Consider the following 23,709-nt stretch of genomic DNA (forward strand, 5'->3'; position numbering starts at 1 on the left):
ATTAAAAATGTATCATTTTGACCCATACAATGTATTTTAGGCTATTGATACAAATATGCCCGTGCTACTTATGATTGGATTTGTGGTCCAGGGTCACATTTATCCAGCAAGAATGAATTAAATTGATCAAATGTGATATTTTTAATATTATAAAGAATTGCTATTACGCAACTGTGTGAACTGATAATAATCCAACATGTTTTGAGCACCAAATCAGCATATTATAATGTTTTTTAAAGTATTATAAGACGCTGAATGCTGGAGTACTGGTTGCTGAAAATCTGTCTTTGTTTCACAGAAATAAATTACATTTTAATATACATTCAAATAGAAAACTGTTATTTTAAATTGAAAAAATATTTCACAATATTACTGTTTTTATTGTATTTTTATCAAATAAATGCAGCCTTGATAAGCATAATTTAAAAACATTAACATTTTGAATAAAAAAACTAATAAATAACATGGTATATGAATAATACAGTGGCAAAGTCTGAGTACTAATAGTTATTATGTGTTTTTTTCATGGTATTGACTGGGAAATTGGATTTAATGAATCCACTTAACAACTATTAAAGTTATGGCTGCCTTCTAATAGTCGACTAACCGTTAGTCGACCAGAAGAGGCTTGGTCGACCAAAATTTTATTAGTCGGGAAGTGGCAAAGTCACGCAGTCTGTGAAGGACAAATCGTTAACCACTGTTCTATATGGCAAAATAGTACATCGGTCAGGACATCCAAACGGTCTCCTATCATTCATCGACCTCAAATATGGCATATCATCTGAAAGATGTATGTAGTAGCAACTTACTTAACCTAAAAAATTTGCGCTATTCAAGTGTCTGTGTGGAGTGTGGAAGCTGAATAGTTGCGCGCTTACTGCCTGACAGATGGAGGCGCCAGTGTGGTCACTTGCTCTTAAAAGATAAAAGTAATACATCTTTGGAATCTGTAAAGACTATGTTTATTTGTGTGCACTCAGAATAACAACAAACATTGCTTTTGTAAAATAATAAAAGCAAACAGGGTGCATTTTCTGCCATCTTCTCCTGTTTATCTGCCAGTGCCCTGTGGCAAGCTTTTTTTGCGTGCGCTTGAGAGCTTATTAGGCTATGTAGGCAATTAAAGGCTCATTATTATGATTTATATGGTTTATTAATAAACGTGCGACTAATAGTCGACTAATGCTTAAAATGAATGACAGGCAGCCCTAATTAAAGTACAACAAAAAACATATATTGTTTTTAAAAAATCAACACAGAGATAGCATCTGGGATGCTTCTGAAATGTTTTCATTGCAGTTTTGTGATATATTGCTTGAAAAACCACCTCATGTTAGCATTTTTTGCGATAAATGGGAGTTTTTGTGAAATTGACGTGTTACCGTTGTTTTCCGTGTTTTCCAATTTTAATTTGCTCAATTTGAAGGGTAATGGAAATGCATTAAATGACACATGGGCACACACATAAAATAGTATGTCATGTAAGTCTAAATTTAAACTTGGTTTTTGATAGCTTTAAAAATAGGTATTGCATTAGACTAAACATGGATTGCTATGTGTGAATTTCTTAAATGAACATTTGTTTGTCAGACGTGACTAAGGGTCAGACATGTGAAAGCTGGGCAAGATGTTTTAAACCATATCAAAACCCCATCAGTTTCAATTCTGTTTTAGCAGAGGTGTGAGGCAGAGAGCTCAGGACAAACACCTTTTCACAAAGACACCCTTGTTTATGCTTGTTTTGTACACTTTTGTTTCTGTGGGGGGTTTGTGCTGGATAGAAATGGTATTGAATTAGCCACTCCACCTCTTCCTCTCACAGCTCAGTGGCTCGTGGATGTGCGTGGACTGTCAAACAGGAGTGCACATTACTCAGTGAAATAGAGAAGTCCTCAAGGACTGGAGGTCCTGTTTGCTTCAGCTACCTTCTGCTAAAGCTCTAATGAGCGCATAGATGTGGTCTTTGTATGCTGTACATAGGTGACTGGATGAATGCTGTGGTCTCACTAAACTTGGGTTTAGGAGTAAATGGAGTGTTTGCAAGGTGAACAACTGAACTCATACCATCATACTTTCTTATATTATTTGTAGGGATGCACTGAAATTTTGGCCGCCAAAAAATGATATTTAAATCAGCCCAGAGCAGTGTAGTTCCCTTCCCAAACGTAAAAATATTGTTTTTAAATATAAAAGTAATATTACTTTTATTTACAAAAAACACTGACTTTTTTTTTACATGTAAACTGGCAATATCATTATGTTCTGTGAAGCACATTGAAGTACGTTTGTGGTTAATACTTTTTTTTTTGTCTTTGTAAAGAAATTAATACATTTATCCAGTGAGAATGCATTAAATTGATCAAAAGTGACATTTATAATATTACAAAGTATTGCTATTTCACAACTGTTGAACATTGATAATAAAAATGTTTTTAAGCACCAATTCAGCATATTATAATGATTTCTAAAGGATCATTAGACACTGAATACTGGAGTAATGGCTGCTGAAAATTCAGCTTTGTGTCACATGAATAAATTGCATGTTAAAATACATTTTTGTTCAAATAAATGCAGCCTTGATAAGCATAATTCAAAAAGATTATCATTTTTTTAATTAAAAAAAACGAATAAATGTCAATTTTTTTTTTTTTTTTTTTTTTTTAGCCAAAAAAGAAAACCGGATGAAAATATATGCCTGTACAATATTTGGATCATTAAAAAAAATAAAAATAAATCAGTTAAATTTAATTCTGTTGCATAGAACTAAATAAAAAGAATGTATTGATATTTAATTCTAATGCATTTTCTGCCCAATTTTATTGTATAACTTTCAAAAAAAAAAAAAAAGGTGGTTGTTTTATTGGCTTGGGTTTTTTTTGGGTTTTTTTTTGGCATTATTAAAACTATTGAGTTAAGAAGCCTTACAAAAAATGTTTAGATTATTTAGTAAAACAATAAATAGATTTCATTCAGATATTTTGTAGATGTTTATTTAGTAAAGTTGTAAAGTAAAGTCCAGTGGTTCGATTAAAGGGCCACAAGGGGGTCTGGTGAAAAGTTGAGAGAAAAAAATATTATTCCATTGTCATTCCAATATTCCAAAACTATTCCATATTATTATAATTTCATTTGTTTTTCTATATGCTGGTTGGAAAATTTGAAATTAATCTCAATTTTTCCTTTCACAAAATACAAAAAAACATTTTCCATATAATATTTTACACATTTATAAATATTTACATTTATGAATTATTTTTTTATCTATTTCTTATTTTATGTAATGCAGCTGATTCTGAACAATATAAACCCATCTGAATAAGTTGCATCAGGTGTAATCATTCAGAACTTCCTTAAGACTGTTGTCGACTAGTTTAGACAACCCACTGACTAGTGAGTTTTGCAAAGCCATATTTGTAATCCTTCCTGAATGCTACTGAATTGTGATTGGCAGAAATCCAGGCTACATGATTTATTAATGGAAAGTGGAGCATAATTAGGGACTCTTATACCCAGTCTACACTAAATGTATGCAGCACAACATGACAAAACTGAATTGCTGCCACTCTAATCAGCAGAACTGTCTAGACTGCAAGAGCTCTGATTCTAGGTTTGAAGTGATGTTGTTTTTGTCCCCATCTTCATCTCTCTATCTGTCTGTAAATGGGTTCACAACTTTTTATAACATGATTTTATACCAACATTGAAAGTGCTGATAATTCCTTTAACAAACACAGATCTGGTTATACTATAAGGTCACTTCCAACAAATGTCAATTGTCTGATTGTGTTCACAGGTGATTATGTGGGTGGTTCCTTTAAAGCTGTGGTTCTTTTTCCTCTTTTTCAAACTGTGTTTGTCTTCTCAGAATGAAATGCTGGAGGAGGGGCACGAGTATGCCGTCATGCTATACACCTGGAGGAGCTGCTCCAGAGCCATCCCTCAGGTACACACACACGTGACATCCAATGCAGTAAAAGTAGTCTGATGTGAGGTATAAGCTCAGTACTCAAGTAAAATTCAAGCACAGTTTGGCCTACTGGCCCACATGCGCTTTTACTATCAGGTGTGTTGTGGTGCAAAAGAGGAACTTGTAAGAATATGCTAGAGTATCATCTATCAAGTTACATGCGAATAGATTTATTGCCAACATTCAAAAACTATGTGCCAAGTCTTGTTTTACATGAATTGACTTTGTTTTTTTTTTCTTAAGATATACACTCTGTCTGAAGCGAGTCTGAACCCCTTTTCGATTGTTTATATAAAAGATAATATTGAAATGGCTGAGCTCAACAACACTCACTGCAGGGAAAAGACTGATAATTAGGGGTTCGAGCACGAAGTGCTGAAACCCTATTGTAATTGTAAGGATTTTTATTATTATTCTTCTCCGGTAAAACTGAATGGGCAGCCCAAACCGTAAGGCCTAGAAAGCTGAAACTTGGTCAGATCGTAGTAGTATTGCTCGCTACTCAGATCCAAAGGCTCGCCCCAATTGGACTGAAGGTGGCGCTATAGCGAACCGAAACGCAAAACCTCTCATAACTCCTAAACCGTTTGTCTTAGACTCAAATGCCTTATATCATTGGAATCCATGTCTCAATCAAAACAAAATGGCTATCTCCGATTTCATTTCCGGTATGCAAATTTGTCCACCATTTTGAAATTTGTCCAAAACCTACTTTTGCGAACTAGTCCTAGGTTTTTTGCCCGATCGGAACCAAACCAGTGCAGAAATATTCTCTGGACACTGAATATCAATAATTATCCAAAAAAAGTTGAACTTTTGACTCACGGTTGTAAAGGGCCACCAAAACGTTTGAAAGTGATGGGGCCTTTTTTACTAAAATGGCTATAACTTTTGAATGGAATGAGATATCTTCACCAAACCAGGTACACGTGTATAAGCTTAATCTTTGGTCAAAGCAAAAAAAAATTGCGGAGCTTAAGATGAAAAAAACATAGAAACGGCTATAAATACGCAACAGTTTGTCCGATCAACTTGAAAATTGGTATGCAGTGTCTTGGGGCACCAAAGGGGCACAAGTGTCTATAAGGACATTGACGTATCTCAAAAAAGATGGCCGCCATTAGCCAATGAAGTTTGAGCACCTATTTGACAAGGTTAACGGAGGTCGATCGGAATGAAACTCGGTGTGCATGTTCGACTCACGGCCCTAAAGGTCTGTAAGAATTTTGAAAGAAATCGGCCACTAGTTGGCGCTAACGAGTTTTTTTGGCTCTGTAATCACATGGCGTTTCACACATCCACACATTATTCATATCATTTGATAGATCTCCTCATGCCGCGAAACTTTGCCTCAAGAACCATTGCTGTCAATCAAATCATTCATTAATTATTCGCAAATATGTTAAAAACCTACTTTTGCGAACTAGTCCTAGGTTTTTCGCCTGATCTCGATCAAACCACTGTAGTAATATTCTCTGGACTCTCTAGATCAATAATTATCAAAAAATGTATAGCTATAACCTGGTCATTTTAAAAAGGGGCGTGAACACTTATACTCAAAAGCCTATAGAACCTAAACAAAAACTCAAAACTTTACAAAAACATGTACCAGATGACTCTTAACAAGCATGCAAAGTTTCATGAAGATCGGACCATAGGTGGCGCTATAACAGTTAAATAGGTGTCAAAAATATGAAAATTCTATTTTAAATGGCCTTAAATTGCTACAATAAAAAATGCTCATATATTCACTCAAACAATAGATCTTCACATCATGTCATTTATTTCATGTTGGCCTACACCCTAACAGCATAAAAGCCAAAAAAGGCCTTAAATACTCGAACCCCACTAAATGCTGCTTGCAGCTTTAATTCATAATCTGAGTCCTGTCAGTTTAATGACGCCCTCTTGTGCATATCAGGTGAAGTGCAATGAGCAGCCAAACCGAGTGGAGATCTATGAGAAGACTGTGGAGGTGCTGGAACCTGAGGTCACCAAGCTTATGAAATTCATGTACTTCCAGGTGAGAGAAAAAATAATATGATTTGAAATCTATTCATTATTTATTCATTATCAAATGTCATGATTATTCATCAAACAACAATTCTGATAAGAAAAAGAGAGAAACACTCACAACATTGCTTGTTGTTTATTTCTTATGTCTTTATTTTTAATTGCTTAAAGAAAGTAACAAATACTTGATAGCTACATGCCATTTAATTTCTTAAAGGGATAGTTCACTTTCAGGACAAAAATTTATAGATAATGTCATCCAAGATGTTGATGTCTTTCTTTCTTTTTCTTCATATAATGGATATGTATGGCTTGAACTTTCAAAATGCAGTTTAAGCACAACTTCAAAGTGCTCTAAACAATCCCAGCCGAGGAAGAAGAAACTTATCTAGCGAAACAATTGGTTATTTTCTAAACAAATTGAAAATTTATATAGTTTTTTACCTCAATTGCTCGTCTTGTCTCGTCACTGTGATGTCTGTGTAATCTGGGTCAATAAAGTTAGGGTGTGTTTAAAAACTCCCATCTCGTTTTCATCTTCAAAATTGTCCTACAATGCTGTTTTACCTTTTTTTTGTAAACACTGGGTTGGTACTTCTGCAGCGATGTAGGATGATTTTGAAGTTTGGGAAGAAAATGAGTTGGGAGTTTTTTGACATACCCTAACTGTATTGACCCGGATTACACAGACTACGCATACACATCGCAGAGACAAGATGATCATTTGAGGTTAAAAACTATATAAATTGTCAATTTGTTTCGAAGATAACCCATTGTTTCACTAGATAAGATTCTTCCTTGACTGGATCATTTAGAGCCTTTTGAAGCTGCATTTAAACTGCATTTTGGAAGTTCAAACTTGGAGGCACCATACATATCCATTATATGGAGAGAAACCCTGAAATGTTTTCCTCAAAAAACATAGTTTCTATATGACTGAAGAAAGAAAGACATGAACATCTTGGATGACAAGGGGGTGAGTACATTATCTGTACATTTTTGTTCTGAAAGCGAACTTCTCCTTTAATTACGAACCCTCATGTCATTCCAATCCCGTAAGACATTTGTTCTTCTTCATATTTTTTATGAAATCCGAGAGCTTTCTGACCCTGCATAGACAGCAATGGACTGGTACTACCACGTTCAAGGCCCAGAAAGGTAGTAAGGACATTGTTAAAAGTTCTGATGTAGAACCTGGATGTGCTGCACTTCATTTAGAAGCAGAAGAAGACGCACGCTGTACATAAAATTTCATTAATTTTGATTTCAACTATTTTGCCTAGCCTTAATTATTTGAACCAAAATATATAGATGATGAACTAAGAGAGATGGACCCTTTATGTCAAAACACCAGCACCTCATGAATGTGTTATGGTACTCTCATGATGTGTGGCAGAGACTGCTGTGGAGGAGAATAAATTGTTGATTAAATTTGCTATTTTTGTTTTCTTTGCACACGCACAGTATTCTCGTAACTTCATAAAATTACGGTTAAACCACTGATGTCACATGGACTATTTTAACAATGTCCTTACTTCCTTTTTGGGCCTTGAACGAATCAAAAATACCCTAATTTGTGTTCCAAAGATGGTCTTAGAGGTTTGGAATGACATGAGGGTGAGTAATTAAATACAGAATTTTCATTATGGTGAAGTAACCCTTTAATAGAGTTCAGATGCAAGTGCCAACTGTAATTTTCATATATATTCATATATAACTTTTAAAATAAAGGAGTGTGTTAAATAAGTAGCATAGCATAGTTTTTGCTGTGGTATCAAGATTAATGACATTTCATGAGTATATGGCTTTAACATGGACATCTCTCCTTCTAGCGCAAGGCCATTGAGCGTTTCTGCAGCGAAGTAAAGCGACTGTGTCATGCTGAACGCAGGAAGGACTTTGTGTCCGAGGCCTACCTCCTCACTTTAGGAAAATTCATCAACATGTTTGCTGTGCTGGACGAACTGAAGAACATGAAGTGCAGTGTAAAAAATGACCACTCTGCTTACAAGAGGTATAAGGGTCTGGCTTACATTTTAAAAGAGTTTTTTTTTTTTTTTTTTCATTAATAGCACTGTGATATACATACATGCATATATATGTGCAATATTTATAACATTTCCATATTTCTTCTGTTTCTTCTTTACAGAGCAGCTCAATTCCTGAGAAAGATGGCTGACCCACAGTCCATCCAGGAGTCCCAAAACCTCTCTATGTTTTTAGCCAATCACAACAGAATTACACAGGTACATGTAACTTCAACTATGGTCATATGTAACCCTGGACCACAAAACCAGACACAAGAAACTTGGGTATATTTGTTGCAATAGCCAACAATACATTGTATGAGTCCAAATTATGCCAAAAATTTGCATTAGGATATTTAGTAAAGATCATGTTCCAAGAAGATATTTTGTAAATGTCCTACCGTAAATGTATTAAAACTTACTGTTTATTAATATGCATTGCTAAGAACTTCATTTGGACAACTTCAAAGGCAATTTTCCCAATATTTGGATTTTTTTTGCACCCTCAAATTCCAGATTTTCAAATAGTTGTATCTCGGCCAAATATTGTCCTAACATATTATACATTAATTATTTATTTAGCTTTCAGGTCACCAGCAAGTAAAAAAACAAAACAAAAAGGAACCATAAAATTGGTCCATACGACTACGCTTGTGAAATTAACAGCCATAAAATAACAGTGATTTTTCATTGATAATCTTGTCCTCCCCCAAAGCTTCACTTTTCATTTGCGTGCAGTGTGTCATGTTTCATGTGATGTTTGTCCAGTGTCTGCACCAGCAGCTGGAGGTGATCCCAGGTTATGAGGAGCTGCTGGCTGATATTGTCAACATCTGTGTGGATTACTACGAGAACAAGATGTACCTGACCCCCAGTGAGAAACACATGCTGCTAAAGGTGAGCGCATCCATTCCTGCAGAAACTTTTTAGACTGAAAGTGAACTTCACAAATTAAGTCTTGGCTCTGTGTTTCAGGTCATGGGTTTTGGCCTATACTTGATGGACGGAAATGTCAGCAACATCTACAAGCTGGATGCAAAGAAAAGGATAAACCTTAGCAAAATCGACAAGTTCTTTAAGGTGAAGACAAACTGTCTGGTTGTCATTAAAACAGACTGCTTTTTGTCATAATTCTCTGCTCGTAATGTTTGTTTTGATTGCCTTCACAGCTTCAGGTCGTGCCTCTGTTTGGAGACATGCAGATCGAGCTGTCACGGTACATAGAAACAAGTGCCCACTATGAAGAGAACAAGTCCAAGTGAGTGATTGACTACTCAAGATACAAAACACTTTATGAAGGACACAAACTTGTGATTTTCTAAAAAAGTACATCTTTTTAGAAGTGTCTTTTTTTTTCTCTTTCTCTTTTAGGTGGACCTGTACTCAGAGCAGCATCAGTCCACAATATAACCTGTGCGAGCAGATGGTGCAGATCAGAGACGACCACATTCGCTTCATCTCTGAGCTGGCGCGCTACAGTAACAGTGAGGTGGTGACTGGATCAGGGCTGGACAGTCAAAAGTCTGATGAAGAATACAGGGAGCTTTTTGACCTGGCACTTAGAGGACTGCAGCTTCTGTCCAAGTGGAGCACCCATGTCATGGAAGTGGTATGTCTGAAGTAATTTAAAGGGATAATTAACCCAAAAATAAAAATTCTGTCATTACCAAGTCAATCTCGTGTTGTTACAAACCTGTGAGACCTTTGTTCATCTTTCGGACACAAATTAAAATATTTTTGATGAAATCTGAGAACTTTCTGACCCTGCATAGACAGCAACACAACTATCATGTTCAACGTCTAGAAAGAGCTATTTTGTTGATGTCATTACTACCTTTCTGGGCCTTGAATGTGGTTAGTTGCGTTGCCGTTAATGCAGAGTCAGAAAGCTCCGAGTTCATCAAAAATATTATAATTTGTGTTCTGAAGATGAACAAAGATCTTACAGGTTTGGAATGACATAAGAGTGAGTAATTAAGTACAGCATTATAATTTTTGAGTGCACTTTAAACAGTTTTCTGCATTCCAGTTCTCCAGTTGTATTCAAACTGTCTTCTCTTGCTCTAGTACTCTTGGAAACTTGTCCACCCGACTGATAAGTTCTGCAACAAGGACTGTCCAGGCACAGCTGAGGAGTATGAACGCGCCACACGCTACAACTACACCAGCGAGGAGAAGTTTGCCTTGGTGGAGGTTATTGCTATGATCAAGGGTCTTCAGGTTCTGATGGGACGGATGGAGAGCGTGTTCAACCAGGCCATCAGGCACACAATCTACGCTGCCCTGCAGGACTTCGCACAAATGACCCTGAGAGAGCCACTCAGACAGGCTGTGCGCAAGAAAAAGAACGTGCTCATTAGGTAAAATGCACACCACATAAAAAAAAAAATACTTTTTTGGCCATTACTTATCTCCTTGCTTCCTTACAGTGTACTTCAGGCAATTCGTAAAACCATCTGTGATTGGGAGGGGGGAAGAGAACCTCCTAATGACCCCTGTCTGAGGGGAGAGAAGGACCCTAAAGGAGGATTTGACATCAAAGTTCCTCGTCGTGCTGTTGGCCCCTCAAGCACGCAGGTCAGTCAAATTGTGTTTGAACATAGATAATATGTAAAGGGATAGTTCACCCAAAAATGAAAATTAAGCCTTCCTAGGTGTATATGACTTTCTTCTTTCAAACAAACACAATGAGAGTTATATTAAAAAATGTCTTGGCTTTTCCAAGCTTTATAATGGCAGTGAATGGGTGTAAAGAATTTGAAGTCCAATAAAGTACTCCACGTGGCTCCGAGAGGTTAATAAATGCCTTCTGAAGCAAATCGATGCATTTGTGTAAGAAAAATATCCATATTTAGAACTTTATAAACCGTAATCTGTAGCTTCCGCTAACTGTCGTACGCACATTAACAAGAAAAAGCTGTTTGTCATCCGCTGGATTGTATAAGTCATATACATCTAGGATGGCTTAAGAGTGAGTGAATTATAGGGTAACTTTCATTTTTGAGTGAATTTATCCCTTTAATGATATTTGTAGTTTCTGAGAGGTATCTCTTTCCTGTAGCTCTACATGGTGCGCACCATGCTGGAGTCTCTCATCGCTGATAAAAGTGGCTCTAAGAAGACTCTTCGCAGCAGTCTGGATGGCCCCATTGTTCAGGCCATAGAGGACTTCCACAAGCAGTCTTTCTTCTTTACCCATCTCCTGAACTTTAGTGGTGAGACAGCAGCAACAGTTTTCTATTTTGCAACTGTATTATCTTTAGATATCAGTTGCTTGTCAGCAACAGAGAGTAGACTGAGAAATGTTGTATTCCTTTCATGATGTTCTCGCTCTCTTCTGATTGGCTATCAGAGGCCCTGCAGCATTGCTGTGACCTGTCCCAACTGTGGTTCCGAGAGTTCTTTCTGGAGCTCACTATGGGCCGTCGCATCCAGTTCCCCATCGAGATGTCCATGCCTTGGATCCTCACCGACCACATTTTGGAGACCAAAGAGCCCTCCATGATGGAGTATGTGCCACATGCAAGTTCATACTGGTTGTTAAAGGGAAAGTACACCCAAAAATAAAAATGTTGTCATTAATTAATCACCCTCATGTCATTCCAAACCTGTAAGACCTTTTAAAGACAAATTAAGATATTTTTGATTAAATCCGAGTGCTTTCTGACCCTGCATAGACAGCAACAGTATTACCATGTTCAAGGCCCAGAAAGGTAGTAAGAACATAAAATAGTCCACGTGACATCTGTGGTTCAACCGTAATGTTATGAAGCTATGAGAATACATTTTGTGTGCAAAGAAAACAAAAATAATGACTTTGCACTTGATATTTTTACTGTATTTTTGATCAAATGCCTTCAAAAAATCTTACCAAACCCAAACTTTTGAACGGTAGTGTATATGAACACTAATTATGTTTGTCTTCTTTTTTTTTCTCCTCAGATATGTGTTGTATCCGTTGGACCTTTATAATGATAGTGGTTATTATGCCCTCACCAAATTCAAGAAGCAGTTCCTCTATGATGAGATAGAGGCTGAGGTAGAGTCACAGATGTTTTATATAGTTGTTTATAATTGTCTTCCATTCAAATTTATTTTGTAAAAACTAAAGCAACCCTTATTTTCATTTTAGGTCAACCTGTGTTTCGATCAGTTTGTGTACAAGTTAGCTGACCAGATATTTGCCTACTACAAAGCAATGGCTGGAAGGTAACAATATCCCTGTCTCATCTTACAGTTGAGCTCAAATGTTTATATACACCTTGCAAAATCTGCAAAATGTTAATTATTTTACCAAAATAAGATATTTCACATAAAATATATTTACATGTAATCCACAAGAGAAAATAATAGTTGAATTTATAAAAATTACCCAGTTTGATTTCTTAATACTGTGTTGTTACCTGAATGATCCACAGCTGTGTTTTTTTGTTTAGTAATAGTTGTTCATGAGTCCCTTGTTTGTCCTGAACAGGTAAACATATTTCAGAAAAACCTTTCAGGTTTTTCAGCATTTTTGTGTATTTGAACCCCTTCCAACAATGATGATTTTGAGATCCATCTTTTCACACTGAGGACAACTGAGGGCCTCATATGCAACTATTAAAGAAGGTTCAAATGCTCACTGATGCTTCAGAAAGAAAAACGGTGCATAAAGAGCCAGGGGTGTAAACTTTTGAACAAAATGAAGATGTGTTCTCAATTACAGGTCTAAACAAAGAAATTATTCTGCTATAGATTGTATGTTTCTTTTTCTTCCTCACAGTGTCCTCCTAGACAAACGCTTCCGTGCAGAGTGTAAGAACTATGGTGTGATCATTCCATACCCGCCTTCAAACCGCTACGAGACACTGCTTAAACAGAGACATGTGCAGGTGTGACACTACAGATTACCAAGTAGAATGGGCAACTCTGTTTTAGCATAGAGCAAACTTACTATTACTCTGGATGCTCTGGAAATGATAAATCTCACAACATATTTGTGTTTTTTTTTAGCTGCTGGGTCGCTCCATTGACCTAAACAGATTGATAACCCAGAGGATCTCAGCAGCCATGTACAAATCCCTGGATCAGGCCATCAGCCGCTTTGAGAGCGAGGATCTCACCTCCATAGTGGTATGAAACCCATGCATTTAGACTGTTTTGGAATTTGTTGTCATCATAGTCAGTATTCAGAAAATTTTGGTTCTGTGTGTTTCAGGAGCTTGAATGGCTGATGGAAATCAACAGGTTGACTCATCGCCTGCTCTCTAAGCACATGACCCTGGACAGTTTTGACGCCATGTTCCGTGAGGCCAACCACAATGTGTCTGCTCCATACGGACGTATCACGCTGCACGTCTTCTGGGAGCTCAATTTTGACTTCTTACCAAACTACTGTTACAATGGCTCCACCAACAGGTCAGTGAACATTAGTTGTAGATACTAATCCGCACTATTGTGGTTCATTATATATGACAGTGTTGACCAGTGTTTAATCTCATGGAACAGGTTTGTGCGGACAGCCATTCCCTTTACCCAGGAGCCTCAGAGAGATAAACCTGCCAATGTCCAGCCTTACTACTTGTATGGCTCCAAGGTCTGTAGGCAGCATGATTAGTTTGTGATAGACTTGAGTGTGTTACATACAGTGTGCTAGAGAACATTGATATATCTATATTTAAACATCTCTGTTTTTCAGCCTCTGAACATCGCCTACTCCCACATCTACAGTTCCTACAGGAACTTTGTGGGTCCTCCACACTTCAAAACAATCTGCCGTCTTCTTGGTTACCAGGGCATCGCTGTGGTGATGGAGGAGCTGTTGAAGATTGTCAAGAGCTTGGTATTTTGTCTTTCTGCTTAGTGCACATGTAGTTTCTCATTCCCATAGTCATTTACTTTTTCCACTTGTCCATCTCTCTTTTCCAGTTGCAAGGCACCATCCTGCAGTATGTGAAGACCCTCATAGAGGTAATGCCCAAGATCTGCCGTCTCCCTCGTCATGAGTACGGATCACCAGGTGAGAACAAAACTAGTAACGCTCCAGTTGTATCACAGTCTAATAATGAGTATAGATGCTAAATGTATTAGCTATTATATTCTGGTGAGGTATTTGCTGTAAGAGTTCCTCCACCTCCCCTAACTCCACCAGTCTAGATTTGCTACAAGATTTATGTGTTTATGCATGCCTATTCATTCAGCAGCATATCTTCCATCAGTGTGCAAATAGAATAAATAAAAAGAATAGGTTGATTTTAAAATAATAATAGTTAAATATAGCTGCAAGCAGTGATTATCAGGGTTCAAGCACTTTAGGCATTTAAGCAAAAGGAAAAAGACATTACATATTATTTAGCAAAGCTGTACCCATATGTTTGAAAAACATACAATCTTTTACACCCTTGACAAATGCGATATTGCCCCCCAGTGGCGGATTTCTTTCAAACTCCCTTCAGACCTTTGGGGTCATGAGTCGAACAGACCCACCGAGTTTCGTTTGGATTGAGAATCTCCAGAGAATCTTTCTGCACTGGTATGGTTCTGGTTCCAAAAATACGAAATACCCGGAAATTTCACCAGGCTCACAATCAAAATGCGTCTTGTCTATCGTCAGCTAAGGATTCCAATGACATAAGACACTTAAAGTCCCCCTGAAATCAAAATTAAAGTTTTTTGGCTTTTAGTATGAATATATTAGCCTTAAGGTGATCTATAAGCTAGTGTGCTGCAAAACAAAGACAAAATTCGCGTTTTCAAGATATGGGCATTCAAAACTTACAGTCTCGTCACTTCCGCCAATATGAATCAAGGATTTGGATGATATCACCGTGCACTTCAGTTTCTCATCAAACGTTCTGTCCAATCAAATGCTCTCTAGAGTCCGTAATGTCCCGCCCCCTACACAGAGACGCATTAACCCGGAGCAGATCATATGCGCTCATATGTACGGACGGCATGTATTAAACTACACAGCCTCAGCATGATTATGATCACTATTTCGTTTTAGCAAGTTTCATATTGAATCTGTGCGGTAATTTATTAGTCTGTGGCTGTCATAAGCTTACAAATGCGGCTTTACCGAGCTCAACGGCTCTTGCCCGAGCAGATATTAATGGAACGCTATTGGCTATTCAAAATTAGTGGGCGGGGCTGGGCGATATGTTTTTGTTTCAGTTAAAAGTACGTCACCACATAGAATAACACTGCGTGTTTCAAGGCACTTCAGTGGACCTTTAAGCCTGTGACTGACGGTTTAGGAGTTATGAGCAATTTCATACTTTTGTTTGAGCATTGATTATATTGTAGGCGGTGTGAATACTACCATCCCTCCGAGTTTCGAGTCTCTACTACTTACGGTTTGGTCTGCACGATCAGTTTTACATGGAGATCGTTGATCCGTGACTATTCTAACAATTACAAACTATGCACTTGAACCCCTGATAAAATGATATGCACTATAAGCCTCTTTGGATAAAAATGTCTGCCTAAGTGCATGAATGTAAATATTTGACATTATGTAAAAAAAAAAAAAAACATTTTCATACTCGTCCTAGGCAGTTTATGCGATTTTCACCAAAATTGATATAGACCATATTCAGATGGTCCTATCAAAAAGTTATCAAAAGTTTAATGTACAAATGAATTTGATGAAAATCTCGACAAAGTAGATGCCAGGCTATACGTCCTCAACGCTTTATCATATTCAGACCAAACTTGGAGTTTGTTTTGACAACCATGATTACTTGCACAGTTTCAGCACCTAATGGTCAGGAGATATAAAAATGCATAAATGGAAATAAGGCTGTTTCTCTGCAATTCTTTTGCATATTGGCACCAAATTGTGTGTGTGTCATCGTCACTCCTAGTTAACCACAAAACATTAATTTGGGACCAGTGTCACCTATTGGTCAAAAGTGATAAATCATTAACTAATATGTGACACTGGACCACAAAACCAGTCATAACGGTAAATTTTATGAAATTGAGATTTATATATCATCTGAAAGCTAAGTATATAGGCTTTCTATTGATGTATGGTTTGTTAGGTTATTTGAGCGAGATAAAACTATTTGAAAATCAGGAATCTAAGGGTGCAGAATATTAGAAAATCGCCTTTAAAGTTGTCCGAATGAAGTTCTTAGCAATGCATATTACTAATCAAAAATTAAGTTTGGATATATTTTCATTAGGAAATTTACAAAATATATTCATGGAACATGATCTTTACTTAATATCCTAATGATTTTTGCAATAAAAGAAAAATATATAAAAATATAATTTTGACACATACAATGTGTATTTTTTGGCTGTTGCTACAGATATACCTGGTTATATACAAAATATAAACTGGTTTTGTGGTGCAGGGTCACATATTTGTAGTTATTTTATTTATGATGTTTCAGCCTTTTTGGGCCAATTTGTATAACACTTTGTAAATCATTTTTTTAGCTTGTTAAAGTTAAGAAGGCTGACACTTAAGCATATGAGTGCTTAATGTCAGATACTATCCTGGAGTGTTTTTAAAGTTATGTAATGTTGAACGTTTGTCAGGAATCCTGGAGTTTTTCCACCATCAGCTAAAGGACATCATTGAGTACGCTGAGCTCAAGACAGATGTGTTTCAGAGTCTGAGGGAGGTGGGCAACGCAATCCTCTTCTGTCTGCTCATCGAGCAAGCTCTGGTGAGACACCCTCTGACTTACTTTTCCTCTTTGCATGACGTGGTATAGTTGCATAGTTGATCGTTTATCACTTACTGCTAATCAATTAATCTAAAACCTCATCTCAAAGCTGATTTCTATTTTAGCTTTAGTCTTTCAGACCTGCCAACTTGCACGCATTTTGCATAGCTGTATACTTTATTTATATAAGTTGTATACTTTATTTTTCCCTATAGACTGTATATCCACTTTTAAGGCTGACATTTAAAAAAATGCTTTCCCAAGGCAATCCTGTTCCCTATATCAACTATATATCATTGCATTGTTTTCTTCATAGAGTTTTATATGTTTAATTACAAGTTAATATGTGACTCTGGACCACAAAACCATAGGGGTCAATTTTTTGAAATTGAGATCTATATATCATCTGAAAGCTGAATATATAAGCTTATACTAAGATACAAGTGTTTAAAAATCTAAAAAAATCTAAACGCCAAGAAAATCACCTTTAAAGTTGTCCAAATGAAGTTCTTACCAGTGCATATTACTAATCAAAAATTATGTTTTGATATATTTATGGTAGGGAATTTAAGTCTCTTCATGAAACAGGATCTTTACTTAATATCCTAATGATTTTTGGCATTAAAAGAAAAATGTGATTATTTTGACCCATACAAAATATACCTGTGCTACTTAAGACTGGTTTTGTGGTCCAGGGTCACATATGGTATAAGTGCAAAGCCGAATGATGTGAAAGCATATGAAGTGCTGCACTATTGTGGTAGGTTGGCAGGTCTGATCGTTCATAAAATGCCTTGTTTTCTTCAGAGTAATTATGATTTGCTTTATGGAAATAGTTTTTAGAATGTTGACGCACCAAAATTCAAGGCCTAATCCTTGACGTGACTCAGCCTGGCTTTGCAAATCAGCTGCATAAAGAGGCAGATTTGAATTTGTATAAAGTGTGTTGTACGCTGATATGTATGGCTGTGTGTGTGTGTGTGTGTGTGTGTGTGTGTGTGTGTGTGTGTGTGTGTGTGTGTGTGTGTGTGTGTGTGTGTGTGTGTGTGTGTGTGAATATTAATGAATTCCTGTGTGTATGTTAACGAGTGTGTGGGTGGAGGACACTGCTGCCATCTGCCCCTAAAAAGCAACTTTATTTCTCATTACACGCTGGCAACAACTACAGGTGGTAAGGAATTAGGCCTCATTCATGTAACCGAATCACAAACTGACTGAACGCTCACTCTTCCTGGTTTTTATACTTTTTCTTCATTCACTTTTGTGCCGTGTTCTGCCATGGATTCAAGGATGTTAGCGTCACCGAGACGAGAGAATAAAAGTGGAAATGTAATACGGCGCTGTGAACCACTCTGCACGTGCCCTCTGGGTTAATATTAAGAGGCTTCTTTAGGATCCTTGCTTTCATGGCAGTCACGACTCCTCTCTGGCTGCCTGTGACGTCCCGTGCTGGTGCACATCTGCTTCCATACACTTCTCTTCTTCTGACTATAACTTTTCTGATGCCTGTTTCTCTTGTGTTTCTGTTTGGGTCTCTCTCTCTGAAGCATAGTGAATGTGTCGGATGATCATTGCACGCTGATCTCTCATTAACATTGTTTCTGTCAGGGTGCTCTTCTGGTCGTCTCTCTCTTCTTGTTTGGGTGTTGTTCGGTGCTTGTTTTATTATTGTGAATGAAGTGATTTTTGCTCAAATTTGTGTACTTCGTTGATTTGAAGGTCATTGCCATGAGTGCTTAAAACTTTCACATTGCATTTAATTTAGGGTTTACACCACCTGCCACAATAAGAATTTATAATTTCCTGTGTTTATATTAGTAATGCATATTAATAGTCATTAGGGATGTGCAAAACTACACTTTGTAATCTACAATTGGTGGACTGGGCATTTACATGACCCATTTTTGTGTTCAAAAACAGGTAGATGGAGTACAACAGACTGAAACATAGAACACACCAGTCTCAAGACCTTTTTTTTTTCAAGTTAATGACTTAAAGGACAAAATTATGACAGAAAAAGTAGGGCATGTCGCAACAACCAAGGACAATCTGCATGCAAACATAGACCAACTTAGTGTTAAATGAATAAAGTCAAGAATATGTCATCCTTTAATAGGGTAACCAACATATCTTTAACATATATATAACTTTTTATTGGACAAAACTATCATAGTTATACCAGAAATATGCATATTATATATATATATATATATATAAATTTAATTGACATAATTAACATTTTGCAAATTCTGCAAGGTGTATATAAATGTTTCACTTCAACTGTGTATATATATATATATATATATCTGCAAGGTGTATATACAGTTGAAGTCAAACATTTATATACACCTTGCAGAATTTGCAAAATGCTAATTATTTTACCAAACTAAGAGGGATCATACAAAATGCATTTTATTTTTTATTTTTAATTGTTGAATGTTACCTGTATTATCCACAGCTTTTTTCTTTGTTTAGTGATAGTTGTTCATGAGTCCCTTGTTTGTCCTGAACAGTTAAACTGCCTGCTGTTCTTCAAAAAAATTCTTCAGGCCCCTCTGTGGTTTTTCAGTATTTTTGTGTATTTGAACCCTTTCCAACAATGACTGTATGATTTTGAGATGCATCTTTTCACACTAAGGACAACTGAGGGACTCATATGCAACTATCACAGAAGGTTAAAACGCTCACTGATGATTCAGAAGGAAACACAATGCATTAAGAGCCAGGGGGTGAAAACTTTTGAACAGAATGAAGATGTGTACATTTTTCTTATTTTGTGTAAAATAGCATTTTTTTCCCCCATGAAGTACTGCCCTTCAGAAGCTACAGAAGATACTTACATGTTTCCCAGAAGACAAAATAAGTCAAATTTACCCTGATCTTGGCAAACCTGGCAAAATAATTATGTTCAAAAGTTTTCACCCCCGGCTCTTAATGCATGTTTTTTCCTTCTGGAGCATCAGTGAGCGTTTGAACCTTCTGTAATAGTTGCATATGAGTCCCTCAGTTGTCCTCAGTGTGAAAAGATGGAACTCAAAATCATACAGTCATTGTTGGAAAGGGTTCAAATACACAAAAATGCTGAAAAACCAAAGAATTTGTTGGGACCTGAAGGATTTTTTCTGATAACAGCGGGCAGTTTAACTGTTCAGGACAAACAATGGACTCATGAACAACTATCACTAAAAAAAAAAAGCAGCTGTGGATCATTCAGGAACAACACAGTATTAAGAATCAAGTGTATGTAAACTTTTGAACAAGGTCATTTTTATAAGTTTAACTATTATTTTCTCTTGTGGACTATATGTAAATGTCTTTTATGTGAAATATCTTATTCAGGTCAGTCCTAAATAAAAAATAACATGCATTTTGTATGATCCCTCTTATTTCGGTAAAATACTTAACATTTTGTAGATTCTGCAATATGTAAACTTTTGACTTCAATTGTATAAATATGTCAATATTTATTTACATAAATATTTATATAAAAACAAAAAAATGAGAGTATGCATAATAATAGTAACATGGTTCACAGCAGGTGATTTAAAGGAGATGTGACATTGTTTATATATTTTTTTTTTAATTGTTTCAAACTTTCGAGTAAAATCCAAAAGTATTATTTGTGATCAAATTATTGGATAAGATCCTTTTATCCTATATTTGGTATAATCAGTTACCGTTATTCAGACCAAGTTTCTCAGTTGATATAAATTCTGCATAATTATCATATTTGGGACCAAAATGTTCCATTTTTACATTTTCATACATATTATGACTAACCCATTTTCACACTGATTTGTGTGTGATGTTTGTATGTACAGCTTGATTCAGATTTCATTTAACAGTGTGATAAAGAAGTGTTTCTCATTCGTTCCCCGTCATGTTTCTGTGCTGTTTGTTTGAACTCAGTCACAGGAAGAAGTTTGTGACTTACTTCATGCTGCACCGTTCCAGAACATCCTACCAAGGGTCTACATCAAAGGTGAAAAATTACATTGAAAACTGCAAGATCATGTTTCCTGTTCAGTGCTTTCTGATTAAGATATCTTTATATATATATATATATATGTACACAACTTTATACATCCTGAAATCTTCCTTTAATGATAAATTTTACAGAGGGTGAGCGACTTGAGGTGAGGATGAAGAGGCTGGAGGCAAAGTATGCTCCTCTTCACTTGGTGCCCCTTATTGAGAGACTTGGGACCCCACAGGTGAGGCACTCACAGATCAGAACCAACATGCTCATCGCATTTGTTAGTAACAGAGCATATATAACACTAGAACATTCTTTTATTTTTAATAAAATTGTTTCTAACATTGTTAATGTCTTCACTGTCAGTTTAATATGGAAGCCCGTTTCTGCCATTGAATTAAAAAAAGGTTTTAGCGAATTTGTATCTCACAATTCTGTTTTTTTTTTCTCAGAATTGAGAGAAACAAACTCGCAGTTACGAGTTATACAGTCAGAATTGTGAGATATAAACTTGCAGTTCTGAGGAATGAAGTCAGAATTAATATAAACTAAAAAAAATCTTTCTTTTTTTCCTCACAATTTTCTACTTTTTTTTTTTTTAATTGTGAGATGTAAAGTCGTAATTGCGAGTTATGAAGTCCAGTTTTGAGGGGAAAAAAAGGCTGGTATGTTCTCAGAATTGCGAGTTTCTATCTTACAATTGTGAGTTTATATCACACAATTATGAAAAAAATATCAGATTTGCAAGCTTGTATCTCACAGTTCAGAGAAAAAAGTCAGAATTGTAAGATGTAAACTCGCAATTGCAAGAAAAAAAGTCAGAATTGTGATATAAAATCGCAATTACTTCTATAAAATTTGTATTCAGTGGCAGAAATGGGCTTCCATAGTTTAATGCCTTTTTGCTGAATAGAATAATTCATTTCTTTCAAAAAGGACTCTTACTTACCCTACATTTTTGAATTGTAGTGTGGTTTGTGTTTATTTGTTAGACCATTGTAATTATTTATGTGACCCTGGACCACAAAATCAGTCATAAATCGCACGGGTATATTTGCAGCAATAGCCAAAAATATATTGTATGGATCAAAATGATCGATTCTTCTTTTATGCCAAAAATCACTAGAAGATTAAGTAAAGATCATGTACCATGAAAGTATATGTAAATATACGTAAATATATCAAAACTGAATTTTTGATTTGTAATATGCATTGCTAAGACCTTCATTTGGACAACTTTAAAGGTGATTTTCTCCGTATTTTGTTTTTAATACCCTTTCTTAGCAAATTGCAATAGCACGAGAGGGGGACCTGCTGACGAAGGAGCGCCTGTGCTGTGGTTTGTCCATGTTTGAAGTCATCCTGACGCGCATTCGCAGCTTCCTGCAGGACAACGTGTGGCGAGGCCCTCCCCCCACCAACGGCGTCATGCATGTGGACGAGTGCATGGAGTTCCACCGCCTCTGGAGCGCCATGCAGTTTGTGTACTGCATCCCTGTCGGCACACACGAGTTTACTGCAGAGTATGCGTATACATTCAGCTTGGCTTTTTAGAATAGTTTGTAATTTACATAAAAACTAGCAAGCAAGCATTTGATATACTTTTACGTCTTATAACTAAAGTGTTTTGTTTTTTTTGTGTTTAGGCAGTGCTTCGGTGATGGTCTGAACTGGGCCGGATGTGCCATTATTGTGCTATTAGGACAACAACGTCGCTTTGACCTCTTCGATTTCTGCTACCACTTGCTGAAGGTCCAGAGGCAGGACGGCAAAGACGAAATCATTAAGAATGTGGTACGTTTCTGATTTCATAAACCCAAACTATTTAAAACTGACATAAAACATTGCAGGAAACTCTGTCAGACACAGTCAACAAAGCTATAACACTACTGTTCAAAAGTTTAGGGTCAGTATTAATGCTTTTATTATGAACTGCTCAAAAGTAAAGGCATTTCTAATGTTACTAAATGTGTATCAAATAAATGTTATTCTTTTAAATGTTCTATTCATCAAGCAATACTGGAAAAATGCATCCTTTTTAATATTGTTAATTTCGTTAACGAAAATTATGATGAAAATGTTTATTGACGAGCTTTTTTCCCATGACTAAAACAAGATGATGACAAGATGACAATAAGGTCATTAAACGATAACTGACTACACTACCAGTCAAAACAGCATTTATTTGATAAATGCTCAGAATTTTCTGCTCAGAAAACATTTATTATTATGTTGAAAACAGCTGAGTCTAATTTTTGAAGGTTTATGTGATTATTAGAAAGTTCAGAAGAAAACAGCATTTACCTGACAATTCAATTCAAAGCATCCTTGCTAAATAAAAGTATTAATTTCTATAATTTCTCTCCCCCTTCCAAAAAAATTATACTGACTCCAAGCTTTTAAATGATTAAATCTATAATGTTACAAAAGCTTTTTATTGCAGATCAATGCTGATCTTTCTATTCATCAAAGAATCCTGAAAAAAAAATGTACTCCACTGTTTTACATATTGATAATAATAGTAAATGTTTCTTAAACAGACTGGAGTAATGATGCTGAAAATGTAGCTTTGAAATCACAGGAATAAATTACATTTTAAAATATATTCATATAGAAAACCGTTATTTTAAATAGTAAAAATATGTCCAAATTTTACTGTTCTTGTTGCAAATAAATGCAGGCTTGGTGAGCAGAAGAGACTTCTTTAAAAAAAAAAATTAAAAATCTTACTGTTCAAAAACTTTTGACTGGTAGTGTATATGCATTTTTGACACTTTTCAACTGTTTCAACAGCTGTTTTCAACTTAATAGTAATAATAAATGTTTTTTGAGCTGCAAATCTGAATATTACAATGATTTCTGAAGGATCATGTGACTGGAGTAATGATGCAAAAATTCAGCTTTGAAATAAATACATTAAATAAATTAAAATAAATTACATTTTAATATATATTTAAATAGAAAAGTTATTTTAAACAGTAAAAATATTTCTAACTTTCCGTTTTGCTGTACTTTCGATAAAGCAAAGGCAGGCTTGGTGAGCAGAAGAGACTTCTTTAA

General features: G+C 36.0%; 1 protein-coding gene across 1 annotated transcript in view; it reads left to right on the top strand.

Annotated features, from left to right (window-relative positions):
• The window catches only part of cyfip2 (cytoplasmic FMR1 interacting protein 2), a 38,894-nt gene that overhangs the window by 12,779 nt on the left and 2,406 nt on the right, over positions 1-23,709 (top strand). Inside the window, exons 4-28 of the mRNA XM_073820105.1 lie at positions 3,869-3,946; positions 5,892-5,993; positions 7,816-7,997; positions 8,133-8,229; positions 8,779-8,907; positions 8,986-9,090; positions 9,180-9,268; positions 9,382-9,619; positions 10,078-10,370; positions 10,440-10,587; positions 11,072-11,225; positions 11,363-11,519; positions 11,953-12,049; positions 12,143-12,219; positions 12,776-12,884; positions 13,006-13,125; positions 13,211-13,410; positions 13,501-13,588; positions 13,691-13,834; positions 13,921-14,011; positions 16,543-16,673; positions 20,583-20,655; positions 20,793-20,887; positions 21,934-22,172; positions 22,296-22,443. Coding sequence (XP_073676206.1) covers positions 3,869-3,946; positions 5,892-5,993; positions 7,816-7,997; positions 8,133-8,229; positions 8,779-8,907; positions 8,986-9,090; positions 9,180-9,268; positions 9,382-9,619; positions 10,078-10,370; positions 10,440-10,587; positions 11,072-11,225; positions 11,363-11,519; positions 11,953-12,049; positions 12,143-12,219; positions 12,776-12,884; positions 13,006-13,125; positions 13,211-13,410; positions 13,501-13,588; positions 13,691-13,834; positions 13,921-14,011; positions 16,543-16,673; positions 20,583-20,655; positions 20,793-20,887; positions 21,934-22,172; positions 22,296-22,443 — 3,384 coding nt within the window. The remainder of the gene's footprint in view (positions 1-3,868; positions 3,947-5,891; positions 5,994-7,815; positions 7,998-8,132; positions 8,230-8,778; positions 8,908-8,985; positions 9,091-9,179; positions 9,269-9,381; positions 9,620-10,077; positions 10,371-10,439; positions 10,588-11,071; positions 11,226-11,362; positions 11,520-11,952; positions 12,050-12,142; positions 12,220-12,775; positions 12,885-13,005; positions 13,126-13,210; positions 13,411-13,500; positions 13,589-13,690; positions 13,835-13,920; positions 14,012-16,542; positions 16,674-20,582; positions 20,656-20,792; positions 20,888-21,933; positions 22,173-22,295; positions 22,444-23,709) is intronic.

This window comes from Garra rufa, chromosome 16 (assembly GCF_049309525.1).
Source record: "Garra rufa chromosome 16, GarRuf1.0, whole genome shotgun sequence".
Classification (NCBI taxonomy): Eukaryota; Metazoa; Chordata; class Actinopteri; order Cypriniformes; family Cyprinidae; genus Garra; species Garra rufa.